Source organism: Vigna radiata, chromosome 4 (genome assembly GCF_000741045.1).
Source record: "Vigna radiata var. radiata cultivar VC1973A chromosome 4, Vradiata_ver6, whole genome shotgun sequence".
Lineage (NCBI taxonomy): Eukaryota > Viridiplantae > Streptophyta > Magnoliopsida > Fabales > Fabaceae > Vigna > Vigna radiata.
The window spans coordinates 3622419-3647288 of record NC_028354.1 but is presented as its reverse complement, the minus strand read 5'-3'; the positions used below and the strand labels follow the sequence as shown (position 1 = coordinate 3647288).

General features: G+C 33.2%; 2 protein-coding genes across 3 annotated transcripts; one reads left to right on the top strand and one right to left on the bottom strand.

Annotated features, from left to right (window-relative positions):
- Positions 1–10232: 10232 nt before the first annotated feature.
- LOC106759526 (GTP cyclohydrolase 1) lies at positions 10233–14328 on the top strand. The gene is made up of 2 exons (XM_014642735.2): positions 10233–10928; positions 12849–14328. Exons 1-2 carry the CDS (start codon positions 10721–10723, stop codon positions 14039–14041), a joined length of 1401 nt encoding a protein of 466 aa, XP_014498221.1. The 5' UTR covers positions 10233–10720; the 3' UTR covers positions 14042–14328.
- A 3918-nt stretch (positions 14329–18246) lies between these two features.
- LOC106758826 lies at positions 18247–22177 on the bottom strand. 2 transcript variants are annotated; one of them, XM_014641818.2, is made up of 9 exons: positions 22062–22177; positions 21913–21982; positions 21633–21836; positions 20982–21163; positions 20671–20857; positions 20383–20594; positions 19451–19576; positions 19246–19349; positions 18247–18572 (listed from the first exon to the last, which is right to left on the bottom strand). In XM_014641818.2, the coding sequence occupies exons 1-9, from the start codon at positions 22090–22092 to the stop codon at positions 18408–18410; spliced, it is 1281 nt and encodes a 426-aa protein (XP_014497304.1). In that variant the 5' UTR covers positions 22093–22177; the 3' UTR covers positions 18247–18407. The 2 variants fall into 2 exon arrangements, with proteins under 2 accessions (XP_014497304.1, XP_014497305.1); XM_014641819.2 differs by having other exon boundaries at positions 22083–22134.
- Between the last annotated feature and the right edge of the window lie 2693 nt (positions 22178–24870).

The window sequence follows — 24870 nt, the reverse complement described above, 5'->3', positions numbered from 1 at the left end:
GCACGAGCTTGAGTTAAAGAGATTAACTGCTGAAGAAGATCAAGGCAAAAGAAAGACACTTGCCTTCAAGTCAGAGATCTTTAAAGGGAAAAGTTCAAAAACTTTTGAAGATGATGATTCTGATGATGAGGAAAACATGAGCCTCATGATAAAGAAGTTTGCCAAGTTTATGAAGGAAAAAGGAAAGGACAAACTCCGCAAAGAAATGAGAAAAAAATCAAGAATCTCCTTAAAGTGTAAAATGCTATGGTTGTGGAGAAAGAGGACACATGAAAACTGAATGTCCAAAGAACAGGAAAAGTAAGGAAAAGAAGGAAAGAAAATTTCAAAAGAAAAAGAAAGCTTACATAGCTTGGGAGGACAATGCTTCCAGCTCAACAAGCTCAAGTGATTCAGATGAGGAAGCTAATATTTGTTTAATGGCTGACTCAGAAGATACTGGAAGCCAAGTNAGTGATTCTAGCTTTGAATNTANTGAATTAGACTTGCAAAAGGCTTTCTTTGAATTAATGAATGAGTCTGAAAAACTTGATGCTGCACATAAAAAGCTTAAGAAAGAGCACAATGAATTGAAATTAAAATATGACAAATTGTTTGATGATGAAGTTGTTTTAAGAAATAAAATTAGTACTTTAGAAACAAAATTGTCTGATGCAAATACTACTGGTAAACTTGTTGAGTGTTTGTCTTGTAAGAGTCATATGTTTGATATTGACATACTCGAAAACTTACTTGCAAAGGCAACCAAGAATATTTCACATGCTAAGACAAACTTTAATAAAGGCAATGTTAAAAATAGAAACATGCATCAAAATTATAAGTCCAAAGTAAGAAAAACTCGTAGTGTTTGGGTTGAAAAAGGGACTTTTGTTAAAAATAAAGTGAGTAATATGTGTTGTTTTTATTGTATGAAGCATGGTCACACATCAAACAAATGCAACATTAAACATTTTTGTGTTCCAAATGGTAAATGTGCATGGGTTAAAGTTGTTAAGTGATATATACTTGTATAAACTAACCCCAAGGACCCATACTTAGATTGGGGACCTAAAATTCTTGCTAATTTGTTTTGTAGGAAACAACTAAGTCAAAGAAGTCATTGTGGTATCTTGACAGTGGTTGCTCAAGACACATGACTGGTGACAAGAAAAGATTCATCTCCTTTGAGAAGAAGAAGCAAGGATTTGTGACTTATGGGGATAACAACAAAGGTAGAATCATGGGAACCGAAGACATTGGAGGAGGAAACACATTGACTATAAGAGATGTCCTGTGTGTTGAAGGCCTCAAGCATAACCTCCTAAGCATAAGTCAATTATGTGACAAAGGTCTCAAGGTANCATTTGAAAGTGATAAATGCACTGTTTATTTTAAAGATTCTACTGATATTGCTTTGCAAGGTGTTAGGCACAACAAAATATATTTTATTGATATTGAAAGTGCATCTAGTCATAGTATAACATGCTTAGTTGCTAAAGAAGAAAATCCTTGGCTATGGCATAAAAGAGCTGCACATATTCACATGCAACATTTGAATAAATNAATTTCTAAAGATCTTGTGATTGGTTTGCCTAAACTAAAATTTGAGAGAGACAAATTATGTTCTGCATGTCAAAAAGGTAAACAAACCAAATCTTCATTTTCATCTAAAAGCATGATTTCAACATCAAAACCTTTAGAACTTTTGCATATGGGCTTGTTTGGTCCATCTAGAATTAAAAGTTTTGGTGGAAATTACTATGCTCTTGTAATCGTTGATGATTATTCTAGATTTACTTGGACTTTCTTTTTAACTTTGAAAAGTGAAGCTTTCAAGGCTTTTAAATCGTTTGCTAAACGTATTCAAAATGAGAAAGATCTGAAAATCAAAACCTTGAGAAGTGATCACGGTGGTGAATTTGAAAATGAATCTTTTGAAAAATTTTGTGAAGAATATGGCATTGCACATAACTTTTTAGCTCCCAAAACTCCCCAACAGAATGGTGTTGTGGAAAGAAAAAATAGATCATTAGAAGAATTAGCTAGAACGCTTATGAATGAATCTAATGTGCCAAAATATTTTTAGGCTGATGCAGTAACTACAGCTTGTTATGTGTTAAATAGGATGCTTATTAGGCCAATTCTAAAATTAACTCCATATGAGCTGTTAAATGGTAGAAAACCAAATGTATCACATTTGAAATTTTTTGGATGCAAATACTTTGTCTTGAATAATGGAAAAGATAATCTTGGTAAATTTGATGCAAAATCCGATGAAGCAATTTTCCTAGGATACTCTTTAACTAGCAAAGCATATAGATTATTCAATAGAAGAACTTTAATAATTGAAGAATCAATGCATGTTGTCTTTGATGAGATTGTGAACCTTGAGGTAAATCCTCTTGAGTCAAATAAACCTATTGCAGGTGATGAAGACTATTTGAGGGAAGCTCTTGAAGAGATGTATCTAANTGAGAACTATCCTCCGNAACTTCAAGAAACACCTCAAACTGTTGATCCTAAAAGCTATCAGCAACCAAGAGGACTATCTTTGGACAACATCATAGGAGATATATCAAAAGGGGTAACTACTAGACACAATCTTAATAATTTCTGTCTAACTGTAGCTTTTGTGTCTTAGATAGAACCCAAGAACATAAAGGAAGCTCTTCAAGATGATAAGTGGTGCGTTGCTATGCAAGAAGAACTAAACCAATTTGAAAGGAATGAAGTCTAGGAACTTATTCCGAAGCAAGATAATTATCAAGTCATAGGAACCAAATGGGTATTCAGGAACAAGCTTGATGAGGATGGAAACATCACTAAGAACAAAGCAAGGCTAGTTGCAAATGGCTACTGTCAAGAGGAATGTATAGATTATGATGAAACATATGCACCGATAGCCAGGTTAGAAGCATTTAGATTATTACTTGCATATGCATCTCTAATGAAATTTAAACTGTATCAAATGGATGTAAAAAGTGCTTTTTTAAACGGATTTATAAAAGATGAGGTATATGTTAGTCAACCTCCTGGTTTTGAGGATTTCAAATTTCCTAATCATGTTTATAAGTTGAAAAAGGAACTGTATGGTCTTAAACAGGCACCTAGGTCTTGGTATGAAAGACTTAGTACTTTCTTAATTGATAATAATTTTTCTAGAGGAAAGGTTGATTCAACTTTATTTCTTAAGAAGGTAGTCAAACACATTTTGATTGTGCAAGTTTATATAGATGATATCATATTTGGATCAACTGATGACTCTTTGTGTGAAGAATTTGCAAAAATAATGCAAGGAGAGTTTGAGATGTCTATGATGGGTGAGCTAAATTACTTCTTAGGACTACAAATAAAACAAATGAATGGAGGAACTTTCATCTCCCAAACAAAATATTGTAGAGAAATTCTTAAGAAATTCGGTATGGATACTTGCAAAGAAGCCAGTACACCTATGGGTACTTCATGCTATTTAGATAAGGATGAATCTGGAAAAGGAGTGAACGAAACTATGTTTAGAGGCATGATAGGATCTTTGTTATACTTAACTGCTAGTAGACCAGATATTACGCAAAGTGTATGTGTGTGTGTGCTAGGTATCAAGCCAATCCTAAAGAATCCCATTTGACTGCTGTCAAGAGAATCTTAAAATACCTTAAAGGAACTACTTCATTTGGACTTTGGTATTCCTCTGATGCTTCACCTAGTTTAATAGGTTACTCTGATGCATATTATGGTGGTTGTAAAATTGATAGAAAGAGTACTAGTGGAACTTGTCATTTTCTGGGATGTTCTTTGGTGCCCTGACACTCAAAGAAACAAGCGTGTGTAGCTTTGTCTACCACTGAAGCTGAATATATTGCAGCCGACAATTGTTGTGCCCAAATTTTATGGATGAAATAACAACTAGAAGACTTTGATATCTTCCTTGATAATATTCCTTTAAAATGTGATAATACTAGTGCTATAAATCTGACCAAGAACCCCATAATGCATTTAAGAACTAAGCACATTGAAATTAGACATCATTTCTTAAGAGACCATATTCAAAAGGAGGATTGCCAAATTGAATATGTTGATACCTTGCATCAATTAGCTGACATTTTCACCAAGGCACTACCTAAGGATAGATTTTTTGAACTTAGAAGAGAATTAGGAGTATTAGATATGTCTTAGGATCAAAAGATCATAAAGATTTTTACTTTCTCGTAAAATTTACGCTTCATAATCGATTATCACAAAGAAATAATCGATTATTCAAACTCAAAACTCAAATATGAGAAATTTTGAACAGATAATCGATTATCATCAGGCATAATCGATTATCACACAATTTCTGGGCATCAATTATTGAGCAGATAATCGATTATCTCGAGCCATTATCAATTATCACGCTAACAATTTCAAAAATAGAGCCGTTGGAGCGTCCCATAACGGCTATAAACGGCCATAAACGACTAGTTTTTCCATTTTTCTTATGAATAGCCCCCATAATCGATTATTAAACACTTCTTTGCACCCAAATAATGCTGAAATCAAATCTAGAGCTAAAATCCTCTCCATTTCTCCTTTCTTTCTCCAAATCTCATTTTCTTAAACTTCCTCCATGGCTGATTCAAGAAGACATCGCTGTAGAGCTGCTAGAGCATCCTCTTCCTCTCACCCACGTCCTGCCACCTTTGATGGGTGGATATCAGATCAAGGAAAACATGCGGACTATGTAAATTCTTGGCAAGAAAGGAGAATCATGGCGATAAAGTATATTCGCCTTGATTTTTTCCGTTTCTATGGATTTCAATTTCCAGATCTTTTTGCTGGTCATGGAATCACGCATCTGGTAGAGCAAAAAGGATGCATTTATCCCGATCTCATAAGAGTTTTCTACTTTAACTTGAGATATCGAGATGAGATCATATCTACTAAGGTGAAGGGCGTACGCATAATTTTAGATGATGATGTGTGGATCAACGTTGCCCAACTTCCCATCTGGGATGATGCTGTAAAAGTTCATTTAGGACTTCAAGATTTCAATAGGTTGATGGCTTTCCTATACTTCCTGTGTCATCCTGAACAACAGACCAACCGAAGGCAATTGCTTGTTGGTGGTTTCAAAGTTGAAGAAAGGATGATTCACTACTTGATTTTCTGGATTCTATGTCCTAGAGCAACCAACCATGCTCAATGCTCTGAGCAGGATCTGCTTCTTCTGTATGGGATTCTAAATCACATACACATCGATTGACCTGCTCTCATTGCTGACACAATGGTAAAAGCAAAAAAATCTCATTCCTATCAATTTCCCTATGCTCTTCTTATTTCTAGAATTTTGGAATACAAAGGTGTAAATGTTGAAGGAGAACTTATCCAAGCCATTCAAGCTGTTGGTTCAGAAATTAGCGATACTACCTTTCGTCAGATGGGATTCATTACTAGAGGAAGAGTTCTTATCCACAAAGATGATGACCATCCCGATGAAGATGAAAATGATGACATCGATACTCATATGGCTGACCCAGTAAGTGCTGCTGCTCCTTCTGATGCTGGACCATCCAACATACCCTCCTCTTCCTCAACTTCTATGGAAGAACACTTTGCAAAGTTATCTAAACAATTGGAGGATATGAGTCTAGCACAAAGGACACACTTTGAAGAGATTTATGAGTGGCAGCAATCTATTGATGAGTACATGGTTGATCAATTTCTTGATCTTGATGTTCGCCTATCTAACATCGAGGGTCAACTCAATATTCAACCTCCTGAAAGATCCCCTAGTCCTGAATTTTAGAAATAGGCTGCTAAATTGATTATTTTTTGTGTTATTTTCTCCATGTTTTAAATATCTCTTTTGTGATGATCTTTATGAAGTTAATGAAATCTTTCTCCTTTGACTTAAATGATCTTTTATGTTACTTTTATGCATACTTTATATAATTGAGGGGGAGCTCATATTAAGGGGGAGATTTTTACATTAATCTTTTTGCTTATGATAAAAAAAGGGGATGATGTGTGAGTAAAATGTAATTACATTCATATCTTAGTTTAGGTCATTTGCATACGTAATTGCATTAATTGAAGGATTTAGTCATGCATTATCTCTGTTTCGGTTCATACATTGGGGTTTTGTTTTTTTCTTGTAGATTGATGATTCTAAGTGACAAAATCACAATTTTGGAAGAATTGATGTCTAAGATGAAGAAATGAAACCAGAGAGTTCCATGACTTAGCTGTGGAGAGTTCCATGACCTGTGGATTTTGCTCCAAAATGCAGACGCAAAATAGAGAGTTCAACAACTGAGCTGTGAAAGTTTTCACGACCTGTGGAGTTAGCTCGAGAAAATAGAATACAAAACAGAGAGCTTCACAAGTAAGTTGTGGTTTGTACCACAACCTGTGAATTCACGTCAGGAATTGTAGAATTGAAGCAGAGAAGAGCACATGCAGATTGAGGATTTTTCCATGGGCTGTGAAATTTTCCAGGAGCAGTTACTAATCTCTTTTATGACTGATTTAAAGAGATTAAAATTAAAGAGAAATTGAAGGAAGTTATTGAGAGAGAGTAACCACTCTCCTAAAAAGGAGAAATTAGTGGAAAAGAAGGGGGAGAATTTGAAAACGTGGAGATGGAGACATAAAAGGGTTGGACATTAACGGACAAGGCTTCTTCTTCTTCTTCTGCTTTTTCTTACTTTGCTTTTGGACTTCTTTTACATTATGCAGAACTAATTTTCCATTTGTTAGAGGATTGATGTAGTACTTTTGATTATACTTTCTGAACCTTTTCAATTGATGTTTGCTTAATTTTAATTATCCTTGTGTTCTATTTATGTTTTAATGTCTATTCTATGAGCAGTTTCACAATTGGGAGATTGGTAATTGCTTGCGTTTATAAATAGAACAGATTAAATGTTGTCACAATTGGGAAATTGGGCACAACTAGTTAGTTTGAAATTGAGATATAATTGTTCTTCATGATCTTATTGGATTTGTAACTGGCCTAAGGGATTGGGGGTTTAAATTCAATAGATAAGTTTGCCTATCTAAGGGATTANGGGTAAACAAGCTCTTAATAAACTCAAGTGGATAATTATAATTTACACATCGATTGAAAAGGAGAGGAATTTATATGAAAAGGTACGAAATCAATTCTCTAACATTGTTTATATCATTTGAATTCCAATCATTTGTTTATGTTCATCATTTTACTTGATATTTTTGTTGCTCAAAATTACGTAAATTAGTAAACTAGTACTCAACTCATTTAATCCCTGAGGACGATATTTTGTTACTACAATAACGATTGGTACACTTGCCAAACGTTCATCAGGGGAGAAGAATACTATAAGGGGAGAAGTATAATACAAATTGATAAATGTACTGCTAACTTTGTTGTTGTTTCTTAGCTTGTATGTTTTGCAGGTAAGCCAAAGTTGCTTTTAAAATTGAATTTTTGATCATCATAAAAAAGGGGGAGATTGTTACCAATAAGGAGTATTGGTAAATCTTGAAGAAAATTGTTTTGATGATGCTGCAAGAAGTTTTATTTGAAGAGAACATTAGAATTATTTAAAAGCAATTTGTAGAAATTGAATGTAGTAGGGAAGTCTTACATAAATCGTAAACCTTGTATTTTCTACTGGAATAATCGATTATGGACAAGCAATAATCGATTATCAGTTGTATTTTCTACTGGAATAATCGATTATGGTTAAGCAATAATCGGTTATTAAGGTCTCGTGAATAGGAGAAGCTCGTGAATAGGAGAAGCCGGAGCGGTTCTCTTCGAGTTAGTAAGGTGCTCTGCCTGGTCTCGTGAATAGGAGAAGCTCACGAATCGTTGGTCGATTGCCGGAGCGGTTCTCTTCGAGTTAGTAAGGTGCTCTGCCTGGTCTCGTGAATAGGAGAAGCTCGTGAATCGTTGGTCGATTGCCGGAGCGGTTCTCTTCGAGTTAACAGAGCGTTCTTCTTCCGGTTCGTTCGTCGAAGGAAGGTTTAATCTTATCAATTATTCTTTACTGTTGTAATCTATAAACCCCTTTTCTTAGTGAAACTGTTAATCACTTTTTATAGTGATTAACGACTGGACGTAGATTCTATTGAATCGAACCAGTATAAAATTACTTGTGTGATTTTCTATTCCCTACACTGTTTACTGTTTACGCATATCAACTGTTTGATAAATTTTCTGAAAGAAAATTGATTTTCGAAAAAGGACCAACTTATTTTAAAAAGTGACTGAACACGCTTTCCGCTTACTCTAAGTTTTATTCCACTGCGTCATACTCTATCTCAGAACGATACCGATTGTTTCAACAAATATGATATGAGATGATAATGTTGTTGGAGTTAGATTTCACCTACTTTACTTTCATGCATATTAGAACTCATCTTCTTCATTGGAATGTTAATTTCACTTTCTAAATTACTTAGAACTTGATCCCTCGACGTAAAAAGCCTAACTTTAATTATTAGACCACAATCCCTGACATCCCTAATAACTAATTTTGCATTACGAAAAGAAGCTTAAGAAAACCAAACGTCTTATCCCTACCCTAGGCAATATTCCCTTTGGGTGAAATTCTCCAGATCATGGTTTATGAGTATCTCCCAGTATCACATAAATCAAATAATCAAGCTATGAATGCCCAAATCTTAACTAGCATTACGAATAGAAGAAAATCACTAACATTCAATGAAAAAGCATAAATGTGGTCGAAGTCTCTTACTCAAAGCACTCCATGATGTCTGAGACTGGATGAACCTTGAAGACCGGACAAACCTTATTTAGAAATCCAGGTTGTCTTGAAGACCGGACGGACTCGTTGAACGCCGGATGGGTTCCCTAGTCATTTTAGTACTCCAAGTTGTATTGTTCGCTCTCCCTCCTCCTTCTCCAAGCTGGGCGGGCGGACACCTGTCATAGGCACTTCGATGCTCAAGTTAGTAATCTAACTGAGCAGTTAACTAAGCAAGTGATACATACAATGTGCATTGTGATCCTAAAGTCATACCTTAGACTCTTATTTATACAAGTTGTAATGAGCCTTTACCTTTCGTCAGCCTAATGACGATCCAATCACACCTTAATCTTCATTAGCGACTTTAATGAGCTATTATCGTTTATAATTTAACCAAATGATCGGTCAGGGTGGTTGGCCTGATGGTCGGTTGACCTGGGTAGTCGGCTTGAATGTCAGCCTGGATAATTGGTTGACCTGGTTGATCGTCCTGGATGGTAGGTCGACCTTAGTGATTGGCCTGATGATGCTAAGAGACCATACGATAATATATATATATATATATATATATATATATATATATATATATATATATATATATATATATATATATATATATAGATGTATATTTTCTAAAATGGTGTGTGTCAATGAATAAAGGAGTGTCGTTCTATCTGTCCTTTTTAATTCATCAAAATTTTAAAAACCAGTTAATAAAATAATATTTAAATTTTAGTAAATTTTATGTTTTCTTAATTATTCATGATATAAATGGTCCCTTTTTACTTTTCAAATACATTATTAGTTTAAATTTCTTTAATTTCTTACATAAATAATAGATTTAAAAAATGATTTTTATTGGTTATGCGTATACATTATAAAAATAAAGGTTTTGCATTTTTATAAATAATTTAGACTTTAAATATCATAAGACATCTATTCTATTTACTATTTATTAGACTTAGAAAAAGTGCTCGTAATTAAAAATGTTTTTATAAAAGATAATCAATGAAAGAAAAATTATGAATTAGTAAAACCCTCCATCAATCAACAACTACATAAAAGTAAAATTTTCAATATACTAATTGAACATTTTACTCATGAATAAAATATTTTCCAGAAAATTAAGGTGAAACATAGATTTTTGTATATAAATTAAAATTACTTTAAATTACACCCAAAATTACAAACATGAAACCAAAACCTTGTTCAAAGGTTAATGTAGTTTGTGCTTAACACTTATTCAAAACCACCATTTAATGGTTGAAAAATCATTCATAGATAGTAAAAATGTAAATTAATACTTATTATAAATAAAAATAAGAATATAAATTATATGATGTGATAAGAAGAAAATGATAAAAAAAATTAAATATAAAATTGATATAAATAAAATAAAAATTTGTATATATTAAGTGTAAATAAAATCATTGCTCCAAATGGAAATTCATATCTTATCTCATTAGACAAACTAAGGTTGCAATAGATTCACTAAAATTCTTGCCTTCCCTTGTGTCCCTACCAATACACTTTTTGATTTATAGCAACCAACCATCCCCATTCACTACCAAACTTACCAACCCCCATACCATTTTGCATTCCTTTTATATTGGCCTCTCTTTTATTTATTTATTTATTTATGTTATTCATTACCCACTTCTCTTATTTCTTGGTTGGTTATTATCGTTCCCTCTGTATATGCCTTCTTCTTACACCGATTCTGCCTCTGCCACCCTTTTGCATGTGCTTCTTCATCCCGCATTCAGATTTGTGATTTAAACTACTCTTGTGTATTTATTTTGGATCTAGCTTCTCCTTCTGCACGACCACTCGTTTGTTTCAGGGTGTTTCTCACCCTGCCGAACGTATTCTTGAAACTTGTCAAGTGGGTTGGTGAAGATTCAGATTTGTTGTTAAAAAAGTTGAGAACTTTTTCGGGAATCATTTGGGGTTTGGGATATTGAGATTCTTGGCTCCCTTTTTGTTTGTTTTATTTTTGTGGTGTTTCAATGGGGTGTTTGGATGATGGGCGTTTCGCTGTTGAGATTGAAAATGGAGTGAGCAATGGTTGTGGTGAAGTGGGGTTAGGGAATGATGGTGGTGCCATTGAGGAGGCTGTGAAGGTTTTGTTGGAGGGTCTTGGGGAAGATGTGAACAGGGAAGGACTGAGAAAGACACCACTTCGTGTTGCCAAGGCCCTTAGTGAAGGAACCAGAGGTGAGTGACTTAGCTTTGCCATTCCATTTTCTTTGATGCAAAAAAAGGTGTTTCTATTATCTTCTTTTGCTTGGTTTGCTACACAATATGTACTTTGGTATTTGAATGGTAGCGAGTGCTACAATTTTTCACCTTTGCAATTTGTTTTGTGAATGATTGGATCTAATAACAAACTATGGATGCGTGGATCTAAATAATTCATTTTAGTGCTTGTTTGAGTTAACTTTGTAAAAAGTACCCTCTATTTTCTTCCATTTTGAACTGAGTTTTAAGACAAACTGCGACAAATGAAAGTTCTTTCTGAATTGAGTTGGGGTTTCCCAACTAAAAGCCAAACATAACTAGATGAATGGAGAATTTCTTCTGACTGTCTTTTTGCTTGGAAAGAGGTTAAGTAAAAGCCGATTGCAGTTGGAGATATTCGTTTCTTTTATTGTTTGATGACTACCACATTTAGTGTTTCTTAACTCTTTGGAAAAAGGTTTCCTAGTTCTTTTTACAAAACTTACTCCAAATTGTCTACTGTATTAATCATATTTTTACAAAAATAATCCTTATGCAGAGACTTATTATTTTATTTGATGGAAAAAGATTAAGAGAACACCCTCCCAATAGTTTAAGGCTATTTCTGAAAACTGATACAAATTCAACTGAGTAAATCAATGTATTTTCTCAGCCTTGTCTAGTAATTAAAGGGGTTTTATATACATGACAAAATGTAGTATTTGTCACTTATCGAAAGGCTTTCTGTATTCTGAGTTACTTTTTACAGTGCACTATCTGTTCTTTCCATGTAAGTTGGACTGCCCTGCTTTGAAAGGGATGGACATAGGTAATGAGCATTTAGAATTAATTTCTTGTGTAGTATTTTTGCCTGTTAATACGAACAAACATCACCAACTCTCACAGTCAATGATACTGGGTTGGTTTACAACTTGTTCCTCAAAAGCTTCAGTGCTTAGGCATATTTTTTAAATTATTCCATACTGTGTACTATAATGAACTTGCTCGATCTCCTGGACCTTTACACAATTACATACTGTGAAGAAAGATACTGATTAGTTTTGATTACTTCCTTTTCTTTAAACATTTCTAGCATTACACATGGTTAGGCTTTTGGAGAGGGACACTGAATAGTTTACTGAAAAATGTTGATATTTTGTTGTTTAGTCAGTCCCTTCACTGCAACAGAGTTCTTTGTCAAGTTTTTGAATTGATTTAATTAATTTTTTCTTCTTTGTTAATTTCATTTCAGCAATTCTGCTCCACTGCATACCCTTATTTTATTGATGTGCTTCTCCGAATGCCATGGCCTTGCTTTGGTCTACATTATTTATCATGCATAAATATTATTGTTTCTAAGCTTAAAATAGATGTTTTTGGTCACACTTCTTTTTCGCAAGGTAGAATTACCAAAGAGATAATAATTTATGTTATTCATGAATCATGATATGCGCCAACTGCTGGTCAAAGCATGTTTTCCGTGGAAACTAGTCATTTGTCTATCTGTTTTATACGACACATAACTGGTCATAAAGGTGTCTGCCATCCTATGGATGCAGTTGCTAGGTGCATTTTCTTCAATCCCTTGACATTGCATATGCAGTTGGGTATGTATGCAATGCATGCACGTCTATTGGAGAGATGGAAGGTTTTGGCATACTGTTTCAATTTTTTTCTGCATTACATAATCACTCAAGAAAAGATTTTATTCCATAATGAAGTTCTATGATCTTAACACACTTTCTTTATATGGTAAGCAAATCTCTTTCTCCATTATTGGTTCGTCACTTCATATATTTTGCCTTTCTTCATAATTTTCGACATGAATATTTCCTTTTAGTGTTGTATTAAGATACAAATTATCATATTTCTTGAATAATAAATTATTACCAATAGTAAGGATATCTCTTCTTCCAGGGTACAAGCAAAAGGTGAAGGACATTGTTCAAGGTGCTTTGTTCCCTGAAGCTGGTCTAGATAATAGAGTTGGTCATGCAGGTGGAGCAGGTGGACTTGTGATTGTTAGAGATCTTGACCTGTTTTCTTATTGTGAGTCTTGCTTACTTCCATTCCAGGTCAAGTGTCATGTGGGTTATGTCCCCTCTGGTGAAAGAGTTGTTGGTTTGAGCAAGCTCTCACGTGTTGCTGATGTATTTGCAAAACGGCTTCAAGAGCCTCAACGTCTGGCAGATGAGATGTGTTCTGCTTTGCATCAGGGAATAAAGCCTGCAGGTGTCGCTATCGTACTTCAGTGTACACACATACACTTTCCAGACATAGAATCAGTCTTTCTGGACACAAACCACGAAGGATGGGTTAAGATACTTGTTTCCTCAGGTTCTGGGGATTTTGAGAACAAAAGTGCAGATGTATGGAACGATTTCTTTAGTCTTCTTAAGTTCAGAGGTTTCAGCATGGATAAAATTCACTTCAGAGGATTATCTGACCCATGCTGGTGTCCTTCTCAGTCTTCTCTCTCAGCCAAAGTTTCCTCCAAAATTGGACCAGTCAATCCTACAATGATCTCTGCTGTAGCTTCGATCATTGAATCTTTGGGAGAAGATCCTTTAAGGAACGAGCTAATAGGGACCCCAAGTAGATTTGTGAAATGGTTGATGAACTTTAAAAACAGTAAGTTTGATGTGAAGTTGAATGGTTTTCTTCGTGGTGGGATGGATGCTTTGAATGTAAATGAGGGGAATAACTTAAACAAAAAAATAACCTCTGAGCTGAATATACCCTTTTGGTCACAATGTGAGCATCATTTACTTCCATTTCATGGTGTTGTTCACATAGGATACCTCATATCTGACGGATTCAATCCTATTGGAAAATCACTTCTACAATCAATAGTACATTTTTATGGTTTCAAGCTTCAAGTTCAGGAAAGGCTTACCAGGCAGATAGCTGAAACCATTTCCCCACTGTTAGGTGGAGATGTGATTGTAGTTGTAGAGGCAAGTCACACATGTATGATCTCTAGGGGAATTGAGAAGTATGGAAGTAGTACGGCTACGATCGCCGTGTTAGGACGTTTTTCAACTGACACCTCTGCCAGAGCCTCATTCTTGCAGAGTATTCCAAGTCCTACATCAACTGGGGAGCAATGACTCTTGTTTGAGCTTCACTTCAAATAATTTAGCACTAGTTCAGATCATTCTTTGCACTTTCAAATTTTACTGTCTTTGCACTAGTTAAGCAGCACCAACATGGTTTGAAATTTGAAATTCTTATTTATTTTCTGGTTTGTTTTTTACATGATAGTCATATCCCCATAAGAAAAAAGAAAGAGGGGATTCATCCAGATTTACATACTGGCACACAGCTCCTAGAATGTTAATGTACCTGGAAGTTATTGAAAGTCACAGTACTTATAAATTCTTGATACTTTGTATGGATGTTCACTAAGAGCATGGTTTAAACTGGATGTTATTCAAATGCTTTGGTGCTTTTATTCTACTGCTAGAATAGAGATCTATTCATTCCATGATACCAATAACAAAGGGTAAGTATGACTGTAATCACCTGAATTGAATATTGTATTTTGTGAAGTATAGCCAACAAAAGGTAGTGTTATGTGGATCATATCAGATCATTTCAAATGACAAATCTTAAACAATTATTTATACGTATTATCTATATTGACAATGAGTATACATGATTTATTTAAACCAAAATAGTATGCAAAATAAAACAGTAAATTCTGTTCACACTCTCAAATTTTTTTAGATTCTACATAGTATTTTCACCTTTTCATCATAAGAACAGGTCTGTGACATTTTTCAAACCATTAAAGCAGAAGTTAATAATTAATCTAATCTATAAGGATGTCAATATTAATAAAATTAATAAAGAATTCTTTTTAAATAGTATTTATATATATATATATATTTTTTTTTATATTTACAATCACCATCCATATAGTAAACACATTATAATATTTTTTAAATAATTATGGGAGATTGATATAATTTATAAAGGATGTTAGTATAAATAATATTGTCAAAATAATGAAAAAGTTTTCGTGGGTAAAACAATAATATGCAATGAAATTAAAAACAAAACAAAACACGAGACTGTAATTTCTTTAATGAAATACTATCAAAATCACCAAAAGAATTAAGGGATGTGTGGAACTAATCATATGTTTACAAAATAGCTACTTTATATTTTGTCCTTGAATAAAATAGTTTCAATACCATGTAATATGACCTCATTTAACAATAAAACCATAATAAATTAGGAAATTTGTATTCCCACTAATCACAACAAATACAACAAGTTTATCTAAATATTAATGTTCAAGTATTCTATTTCTGAAAGGTTTATTTATTTATTATATTCAAAATTAAAAAAAATAATTAATTTTAATATTACTCAATTAAAAAATTTCTAAACAATTCATAATGGGGTTTGCTAACTTGCGTACGCCTGTTTTTCAGTTGGTACATTTTAACAATGTGTACCGGATTTCAGTAGACAAAAATACCCTTATATCATGAATTCTAAGTTTTAAGGTTAAAGATATTTTAATAATTTTCATTCTTAAAATTAAAAAAATAAAAAAAGAAACCCCCAAACCCTTACCCACCTCTTTCATTCCTCTCAACTCTTTCTCTTTCATCTCTTTCACTCAGACTTTTTCTATGTCATTCCTGCTCTAGCCCCATTGAAAAAATCAGAAACATTTGCCTTATTTTAATAATTTTCATTCTCAAAACTAAAAAAAAAACAAAACGGTTAAATATGTTTTTAGTCCCTATACTTTGGGGTGATTTTGGTTTTAGTCCCTCTTTCAAACTATAGTACAATTTAGTCCTTCAACTTTAGAAAACTCTGGTTTTAGTCCTTTTTACCAAATTTTTTAAACTTTATTTGTTGTTTCAAGCACCTTACACTATAGCATTTGGATTGTTTACACTGTTTGACACATTTTTGCTTCAGTGTTAACTGAGAAACGCGTTTGAAACAACAAATAAAGTTAAAAAAATTTGGTAAAAAAGACTAAAACCAGAGTTTTCTAAAGTTGAAGGACTAAGTTGTACTATAGTTTGAAAGAGGGACTAAAACCAAAATCGTCCCAAAATATAGGGACTAAAAACATATTTAACCCAAAAAAAAACAATCAAACCCTTACTCACTTCCTTCATTCCTCTCAACCCTTTCTCCTTCATCTCTCTCACTCAAACATTTTTCTCTCTCATCTATGCACTAGGACCAACTAAAAAACACTCATTATTAAATAAAATGATTAGAGAAAAAAAAATACTTACATAAATAAAAAAAATTAAAGCACCTAATTTTTTCTTTATATAATTTTAAATAAAATTTCAAGATTTAGAATTTTTATTGTTTGATTTTATCGTTGAGAATTTTATTGTATTTTGATTTGTTTTTTCTTTAGTAAAGGAAAACAAGTTAATGAATTTCTACCAAAAAAAAATTAAATAGCCACGGAGCAATGTTACGCAGAATGTAAAGGAAGGATGCTCATATGTCTTGGTGCAAGTTGTGTCAGTCGACTGTAATATATATAGTGAAGATAATGAAATTAAAGAGATTATGAATGAACTTTTTTCGGAAGGTGAATATGTCAATGACTCAACTCTTTACAAAAGTAAATTGTTTAATAATGAGTGTTTTTTTAGTTGGAGCTAGTGCAAAGATGACAGAGAAAATGTTTGAGTGAGAGAGATGAAGGAGAAATGATTGAGAGGAATGAAGGGTTTGGGGTTTCTTTTTTCAGTTTTGAGAATGAAAATTTTTAAAATAAGGCAAGTGTTTGATTTGTTTCAATTGGGGCTAGAGTAGGGATGACAGAGAAAAGGTCGGAGAGAGATGAAAGAGAAAGGATTGCGAGGGATGAGAGAGGTGGGTAAGGGTTTGGAGGGTTTCTTTTTTTATTTTTTTAATTTTGAAAATGAAAATTATTAAAATATCCTTAACCTTAAAACTTAATTCATGATATATAAGGGTATTTTTTTCTACTGAAATCTGGTACACATTGCTAAAATGTACCAACTGAAAAACAGGCAAGTTAGCAGACCCCATTCATAATTATATATATATATATAAAAGAACAGTCAAAGTAAATATATAAAAAAAAACTCTCTTATTTTTTCAGATGTTATTTCTACATCTATATTTGTGTACATAATACAATCATCATAATATAAACCACACGTGCAAGATTACACTATTTTGTTGTGTTTCATTGCCTTTTTTTTTTTGAATTTCACCTTTTGATCATGCTTTTGTTTCGGGACATTTAAGATACTTTTTATGTCATTAAGTTAATTGGGCATTTAATTCAAAGGAATTTTGTTTTACTAAAAATTAGAAATTTTAGAAAATAGAAATGTACTGAAGTGCTCTGTTTAAAGTAGTTACCAAACAAGTTTTAGAAATAGAAATCAATGGCATGTAGAAGAAATAACATTGTATCATGACTTTAAATATTGAATAATGAGTTTATATACACATAAATAAATATTTAAGAAACTTTTTAGATTGTTATAAAAAACAAATCCGTTTGGTCTAAATATGTGATGATGTTATTCTAGTGTTAGAATGGTGACTATTGCTGTCATGACACAAATAAAAGCGTAAGAGTTCTAACTCTATGTCCTATAATAAATTTGCTTGCTTTTACACTGATTCAACTTTTAGTCCATCTTCTTGTGTGCATTTTCCATGAATGATCAATTAGAAAGTATTTTGAGAAGTGTAACCAGTAAAAGGGAGTGTTCTGTGGATCATATCAAATAATTAGAAATGAAAAATCTTAAACAATTACTTCCACCTATTAATTATATTGACAATGAGTATACTTTATTCATTTAAACCAAAATAGTATGTAAAGTAAAACAGTAAATTTTATTGACACTCAATTTTCGTAGATTGTACATGGTATTTTCGCGTTTTTGCATACATAAGTTAGAAATTTGCATTCTTCTCAATCACAATAAACAGGAGAAGTTCATCTAATTATTCATCTTCACCTTTTAAGTCTCCTATTTCTGAAAGTTCATCAAAATAATCTTTATTGTTGTTCAATAAGTAAAATAATACTTTTTATTTTTTTCATTTTTAAAGTTGAGTTGATTGAAAAAACTTAAGGAACTTTGGAGTGGTGAGATCTTTTCTGTAGAAAGAGCAATTCCTGAACATTTCAACCTAAAAATAGTATTACATTTCATAATAGAAAAGGTAAAACAAATTAAAATTAAGAAATTTATTATATTTTCAGGAAAAAAAACAGTAAATTTTTTAATTTAGTATTTTTCACTTAATACATTAAGTTAAAATGGCAAAGATTTATTAAATGAGATTCTTCTAATTATTGTTATTTAAAGGTATATTATGATATATTTAGTGATAACTCCTATACATTTTCATGCTAAGTGTTGCCAAATCAACCAAACGAAAAATCTCCATTATGTGCCTAATTTTATGCCATATCAACAATATTCGCAACTACCATATGTGCCTAATTTTATGCCACTCTATCTTTGGCTTGCTCTTGAGAACTCTTGGTTTTGGATGTGGAACATGTACTTCTGTATTTTGTGCAAAGCCAATAGCCACTCCTATTCCTAAAATCAGCATAATCATGTATACTGACAGAGATACTTTATGAACCTGCAACCACCCTCAGATAGCAAATTTAATAAGAAGTCTTTCGCAGTGCCAAAAGAGCATACTATAAACAACTTAATATGCAAGAATGATGAAAAACAAAAGGACTTTTTGACAAAGAACAAATAAAAACTAATAAAGGAAAATAAAAAAAGACAATTAATACCTTCAAAACCATCAAAACAAAAGGAAAAAATGTTAACCAATCTCATAAGGACGGATTCATTTCCAGTGCAGCTCCAATGACAAAAGACTTTATTTTCTTGTTTTAGTTTTGTACTTATTTTTTTAAGTAGACTTTGTTTTGTGTTTGTCTAATGAGCCTATTATAGGCAGTTTTCCACTTATTTTAATAAGCAAATTCTTTCTACTTTTAAAACAAATGGTTTTCTATTTTAAATTATTTATTTCAAAACACTTAATTTTAAGTTTAAGCAAATTGGTAAGGGATGAGATTAGCATTAAATTCATTTTCAGTAATAGCTTGGTTAACACCCTAATAGTAAAAACCAAAAAGAGACCACAAATATAGTCAGAGAGAACTGATATCAACACACTTTCTTATACTCTATCTTCTAAACATATATCCTATTATTGGCTGAAAACTATGGAAATCACAAACGCTGGAGGGTTACATTTCTCATTTAATGAATTTATTTGGGCAAATAACACATACCTTATCCTCAACAATGCATTTCCGAGGAAAATTTCTGTCAGCATGTGCAAGACTATATCGTAGCATTCCAACTATTGCAGACACAGTTACTGGACAATCACAATCTGCAGAATAGATAAAAGTTTTTAAATTTCTATGAATTTAGTGATGTGAAATAACATTCAATGAAGAGGAAAGGTGTCAAGTGAAAAAATTAGAAAGGTACCTGGGATGTCAAATATTTGCTTGGTGGGTGGAATTCCCAATACTCTTCCCAGATGTCCACGTACATGAGCACGCTCAGTGTGTGAAAGAAGATCCCCATGAGTGAAAACAAGTACTGGTTTCTCATCTGCAGGTAATAGAAATAAGCAATCATATTCTGTATAGGAAACAGTAATTTGGTCTACGCCACGGTGTATATAAGATGAATGATGAGAGATCTGGTTAATATCAAAGTTAATAGCACATAGTCCTTAATTTGTACAATACATTATGAAGAGCAACTACATTGGCACTCATAGGAATTCAAGTCTGAGTTTGAGTCTTATGTCAAGTAAAAATGAAAAAATTGATAGTAAATAAGAAACAAGATCCACAGATCCATTATCTTGAGAATTTGATAAGAGGGATGTCGTAATTCTTTATATGGGTTGTCTAGGTTTTATAGTACTAGAATTGTATTCTACAATTCACTTTCCTATTGATATAAACTGATGTCTAGTAACTGTTGGAAGTACATATCGACTATAGATAAGACCAATTTAGTATATATAAGTGGGTGTAAACCTCACCTTATAAACTGTGAGGTTGAGTTAACCTTAAATCTACTTCTAACCGTAACAAAAAGCTTGTACTTAGTATAATTCTCATAAGAAAATGAAAAGAGAGATGAACTCAAGACAATATACAAAGGTCCTGTGTCCTCTCTGTCCAAAAGTCTAACTTAGCACATTCATTTTCTGTCTCCCTCTCTCTCTCCTTCTCTCACCTTCTATCGAGGTGACAAACACCCACTTTAAAATTCCTCAAGCAAGTCAGAAAAATCACGTGTACTTCATATAAGATAATACAAATTCTGAATCAATGTGCAGTTGCATCATATAGAAATTATTCTAGCAGTATAACATTTATAAAAGGTTGAGCAATGAAAAATACCTTTAAATGATAGGAATGGGAAATTGAAAGTAGAAACAATTGTTTCAACGTACTGTGCCTCCAAAGCACCAGCATTCTTCATTGCTTTCAGAACCAGAAGACCATTAACAACATATATTACAAAATTAACTTTTCTTGTCTCACTGGAAAAGTAACCGTTCTTGTGAGCTTTGGTCTCCAAACTTTTCCTCAATCTCTCACTATCTGTTTTCCTGATATGTGATTACAAAATTGAAGTAAAAATTAATGTGAGTAGATGAGGTAATTAAGTGTATTAAATATTCAAACCTGACAACAAGCTCTCCATGACGGACACCTGTTGTCATCCAACCCTTCAACATTCTAATGTTCTCATCTTTATCTTTGTCCAAGTTATATGACAAACTGCGTGTATCATACAAACAAAAAGAATTTGAAGATCTTGGCATCATATACTCCTGCAGGAAGTATGTTCCATTCTCTGTATATGAGTTATCTGGCATAAAAAGATATAGGAAATTCTTTAGGTGAATAATGTACTAAGATATATGCTATCATGAAATGGAATTATTTCTTCTTTCTTGAAATCGATATCTAAATTGATGCGCTAAAAGTTATACATGATTCTTGTGCTCTTGGTGGTGCAAATTTATCATCCTCAAGCACTTTAGAGATTCTATTTATGAGACTACTTTTCCCAGATCCACTTGGACCAACCATTAAGAGGCATGTTGTCTTTGGTACATCATAATCACTTCTCTCTAAGCCACCAACCTTCTCAATCCATGCTCCAGGCTTATATCTGAGCCAATGAGACCACAATATATGACAATCAATATTAAATATCACACTTGCAATAGCCTTATAACTCATGAGCTCTGCAACTATGCATGCTCTCAAAAACATTTAAAAGATGATTTTAGAATGATATGCATATCAGTTTCAATCACATACTTAAGTATTACATGAAAAATAAGGATAAGAAAGAGGATGGCAGAGGCCTGCATTTATACAGCATAGGGGAAGCACAAAATGAGGCATTTCAAGGCATTACAAGGACAAAAAACAAGTGTAAAATTAGACATTAACTAACAAATATTATGATCTAATCTACATGATACTATTCTAAATTTTTTGTGCTCAAACCAAATCATAGAAAGACTAATCCTACTTGACCACAATTAGGAACCAAACAACTGTTGATGCCTAAACATGCTGCATACTATTAGACAAACAAACCATCTGAACCATGAAAAACAACAAATAAACACCTCAAAATGTTTTGTTTCTCCCTCTTCAAATCCCTTTTATGAATCTTCAATTCATCACAACAACATCGTAGGTAGTTACTAGGTTTTATCTTTTCAGTGACTTCAAGATTAACATTAAAAGGATTTGTGCTTTCTTCATCAATATCACCGTAAATCGACCCCCTTTCTATCTTGTAGCTTTCATCCTGCAAGATCATACTGTCCCTGAAACATTGGAGATCACAAAATCATCACCATAACTCTATGCTAACGTCAACCAAGTGATTGGTAGTTATCATACCCGATACCAAATGAGGAATGAGAAGAAAACCAGAGAGAATTTTCCTCGGAGCAAGAATCTTCCTCTGTACCTGAATATTGGGACATGGATAATTTGATCAAACATTAGAAAGAACATTTCCTTTCAAGAAATAGCAGAAGACCAAATACCATGAGGAACAATATAATCACCACCACCCATGTTGATGCTGATATATGTTACTTTTTCGTTCTGATTATTCTGACTGCCAGTTTCAAGCTAAGTCAGGGTCCGGTTAAAATACCAAAAACACTAACAGATAATGTCACTGTCACACTACTAAGCTGTTATTAAGATATTTCATATTTCTAACCGTAGATAGCGTTGACTAGTTAGGTTAGTTATGGATGAATGGTTTTAGAATAAAGAATAATCATTATTTTAATATTGGTTACAATTTAAATATTTATTTTAAAATAAAAATTCTATAAATAAAATAATTTTAAATTATAGTATAAAATTATTTTTAGTGTTAATAATTTATTTATAAACTAAATTAACAAGTAATGGTTGTAACAACCTGGTAAAATTTATAAATATTTATAAAAAGAAAATGGGGATAAGAATGTAATAAGGTAAAAAGGGTATTGGGTTCTAGTTGGAGATAGTCAAACCCATTAGACTAAGGGCACATGACCTTAGCAGGGGTCTTTCTCCAAAAGTCAACTTTCTTATTCTGCCAACTTTCTCCTCCTCTCTCTAGAAAATAGAAAATCCTTTTTGCCCTAAAATAATTTTTCTGCCTTCTCTCTAAATTCCCAGCAAATTTAACTATTCAATCTTTGAATAGGTGGTGCTCAAACGTTCACCGTGTCAAGAGCTCCGTTACGGACCGAACAATTTCTTGTTTCTACCGGTAAGTCATCTTTCCCCTTTTCTCCACCGTTTCTAGAACCTAGGGCATTGCTATTTTACTGAATGCATGTCACTAGAAGCGTTCTACTTCAAATTTGTGTTAATTTCTAGCCTAGAAAGCTAATTTTATCACCATTGGGTGATTTATAGGGTGTCTTTGAAATTTGCTGTGAGGAATACTATTTAGAGTGTCCCTGTCAAGTAAACTGATAAGTTTTTCAGGTAAGGAGAGCTAGATAAAATTTATTGAGTGATTGTATGTCGTTTAACTGTGTTGTACTTGGTACTGGCTGTTTTAGTTATGTAATTAATTGTTGAACTGGTTGAGTTGCATGTTTTATAATAACTGACTGTGAATATGTTAATTATTGTTTGGTTAAACCCATTCGTAGGTCCCTATTTTCGTGTTTTTGTCCCATTTACATCCCCGTCTTTTATTTTTTGCCAATTAAGTCCCTAAGATTGAAAAATTGAAAGAATTTGACCCCTACCGTTAAATCAAGTAAACGGAGTTAAGTTTTTAATGAGCTGTGGGGGTAACGTGGATGTTATTTCAGACGTGGCTTGCAGAGAGTGTTATACGTGCAATTTTTTTAAGTTTGACATAAAAAATGTTTGATTTTTAAATTAAAAAAATGTCATCTTCCATACTTTATCACCTCTTCTTCCAATCCCATCCTCTGTATCTTCATCAGACAAATGTTTCTTCATCAGATAAAGACTGAGATGTGTATAGGAAGAAGGGTGAGAATGAAACGAAGAAGAAGAATCAAAAAACCGAAACTCACTCAGAAGCTAATCTGAAAACCCTTCATTTATTAGCACTGCTATTCAGCTGTTCATGACAAAAGCCTGAATCAATCATGTCAGAAGGTGCAGAAATTGACAAGCGAGTGGACCTTGATGAAGAAAATTTCATGGAAGAGATTGATGATGATGTTGAAGAACAAATAGATGATGATGGAGTGAATGAAGGTGAAGATGAAAACGCTGAAGGTAGTGTTGAAGAACATGAATACGAAGACTCAACAACAGAGGTTGGTGGGAAGGACCAATTACCTGAAGCAGAAAAAAGTGACATTGCCACTGAATTTGGAGATGATGATCAAAAACCGTCATTCATTGATGAAGATGAGAAAGAGAAGCATGACGAACTTCTTGCCCTTCCACCTCATGGTTCTGAAGTCTTTATTGGTGGACTTCCTCGGGATGTATGTGAAGATGATTTAAGGGATTTGTGCGAGTCGATGGGTGACATTCTTGAGGTGCGATTAATGAAAGACAGGGACACTGGTGAAAACAAGGGCTATGCCTTTGTTGCTTTTAAAACAAAAGAGGTAGCACAAAATTTTTAAAAACAGAAAACAAAATTGAATTTAGGAATTGCGAAACCCTAGTTTTGAATTTGGGAATTGTAGAACCCTAGTTTTGAATTTGGAAATTTGCAATTAGGGTTCTTCGTAGGGTTTGATTTGGGGTTATTGGGCTGTTGCGCAAATTTGCTTTTCTCTGGTCCCGATTTCTGATGCAGGTTGTGCGAAGGAGATGACGGCCATGCGAGGAGCTTTGCATCTTTTGGTTCATGATGAAGATGGTGATTTTTGGTTGTTGCTGCGGAGGCGCGATTCTTGGTTAGTTTCTGTTTGCAGGTGAATATGGGCTTGATAATGAACGCAAAGCCGAAGATGCTTCCATGATTGACGTTCTGCCAATTTGAAGTTTCAGATTTTCTCTTCTCAATTCAAATTTTAATTAACCCTAATTTTAAAATCTCATAAAAACTCCAATTTTAAATGTTTCATTTAGAAAATGCCAACTAGAATGGGGTTCATTAATAAAAAGCCATGTCTAAGGGTTTTTGCACGCCACGTCTCCAAAATTATCCATATCACCCTCATAATTCATCAAAAACTTAACCTCGTTAACTTCATTTAACGGCAGGGGTCAAATTCTTTCAATTTTTCAATCTTATGAACTTAATTGGCAAAAAATAAAAGACAGGGATGTAAATGGGACAAAAACACGAAAATAGGGACCTCCAAATGGGTTTAACCTTATTGTTTAGGAATAAATTGGGGGAAACTT

Coding starts and splice junctions, on each gene's coding strand:
- LOC106759526 (XM_014642735.2), top strand. CDS start 10,721: ATGGGGTGTTTGGATGATGGGCGTTTCGCTGTTGAGATTGAAAATGGA. Junction 10,929..12,848: donor CCTTAGTGAAGGAACCAGAG/GTGAGTGACTTA, acceptor CTCTTCTTCCAG/GGTACAAGCAAAAGGTGAAG.
- LOC106758826 (XM_014641818.2), bottom strand. CDS start 22,092: ATGGGTGGTGGTGATTATATTGTTCCTCATG. Junction 21,164..21,632: donor GAGAAACAAAACATTTTGAG/GTGTTTATTTGT, acceptor TCATTGGCTCAG/ATATAAGCCTGGAGCATGGA. Junction 20,858..20,981: donor ACCAAGAGCACAAGAATCAT/GTATAACTTTTA, acceptor TTTTTATGCCAG/ATAACTCATATACAGAGAAT.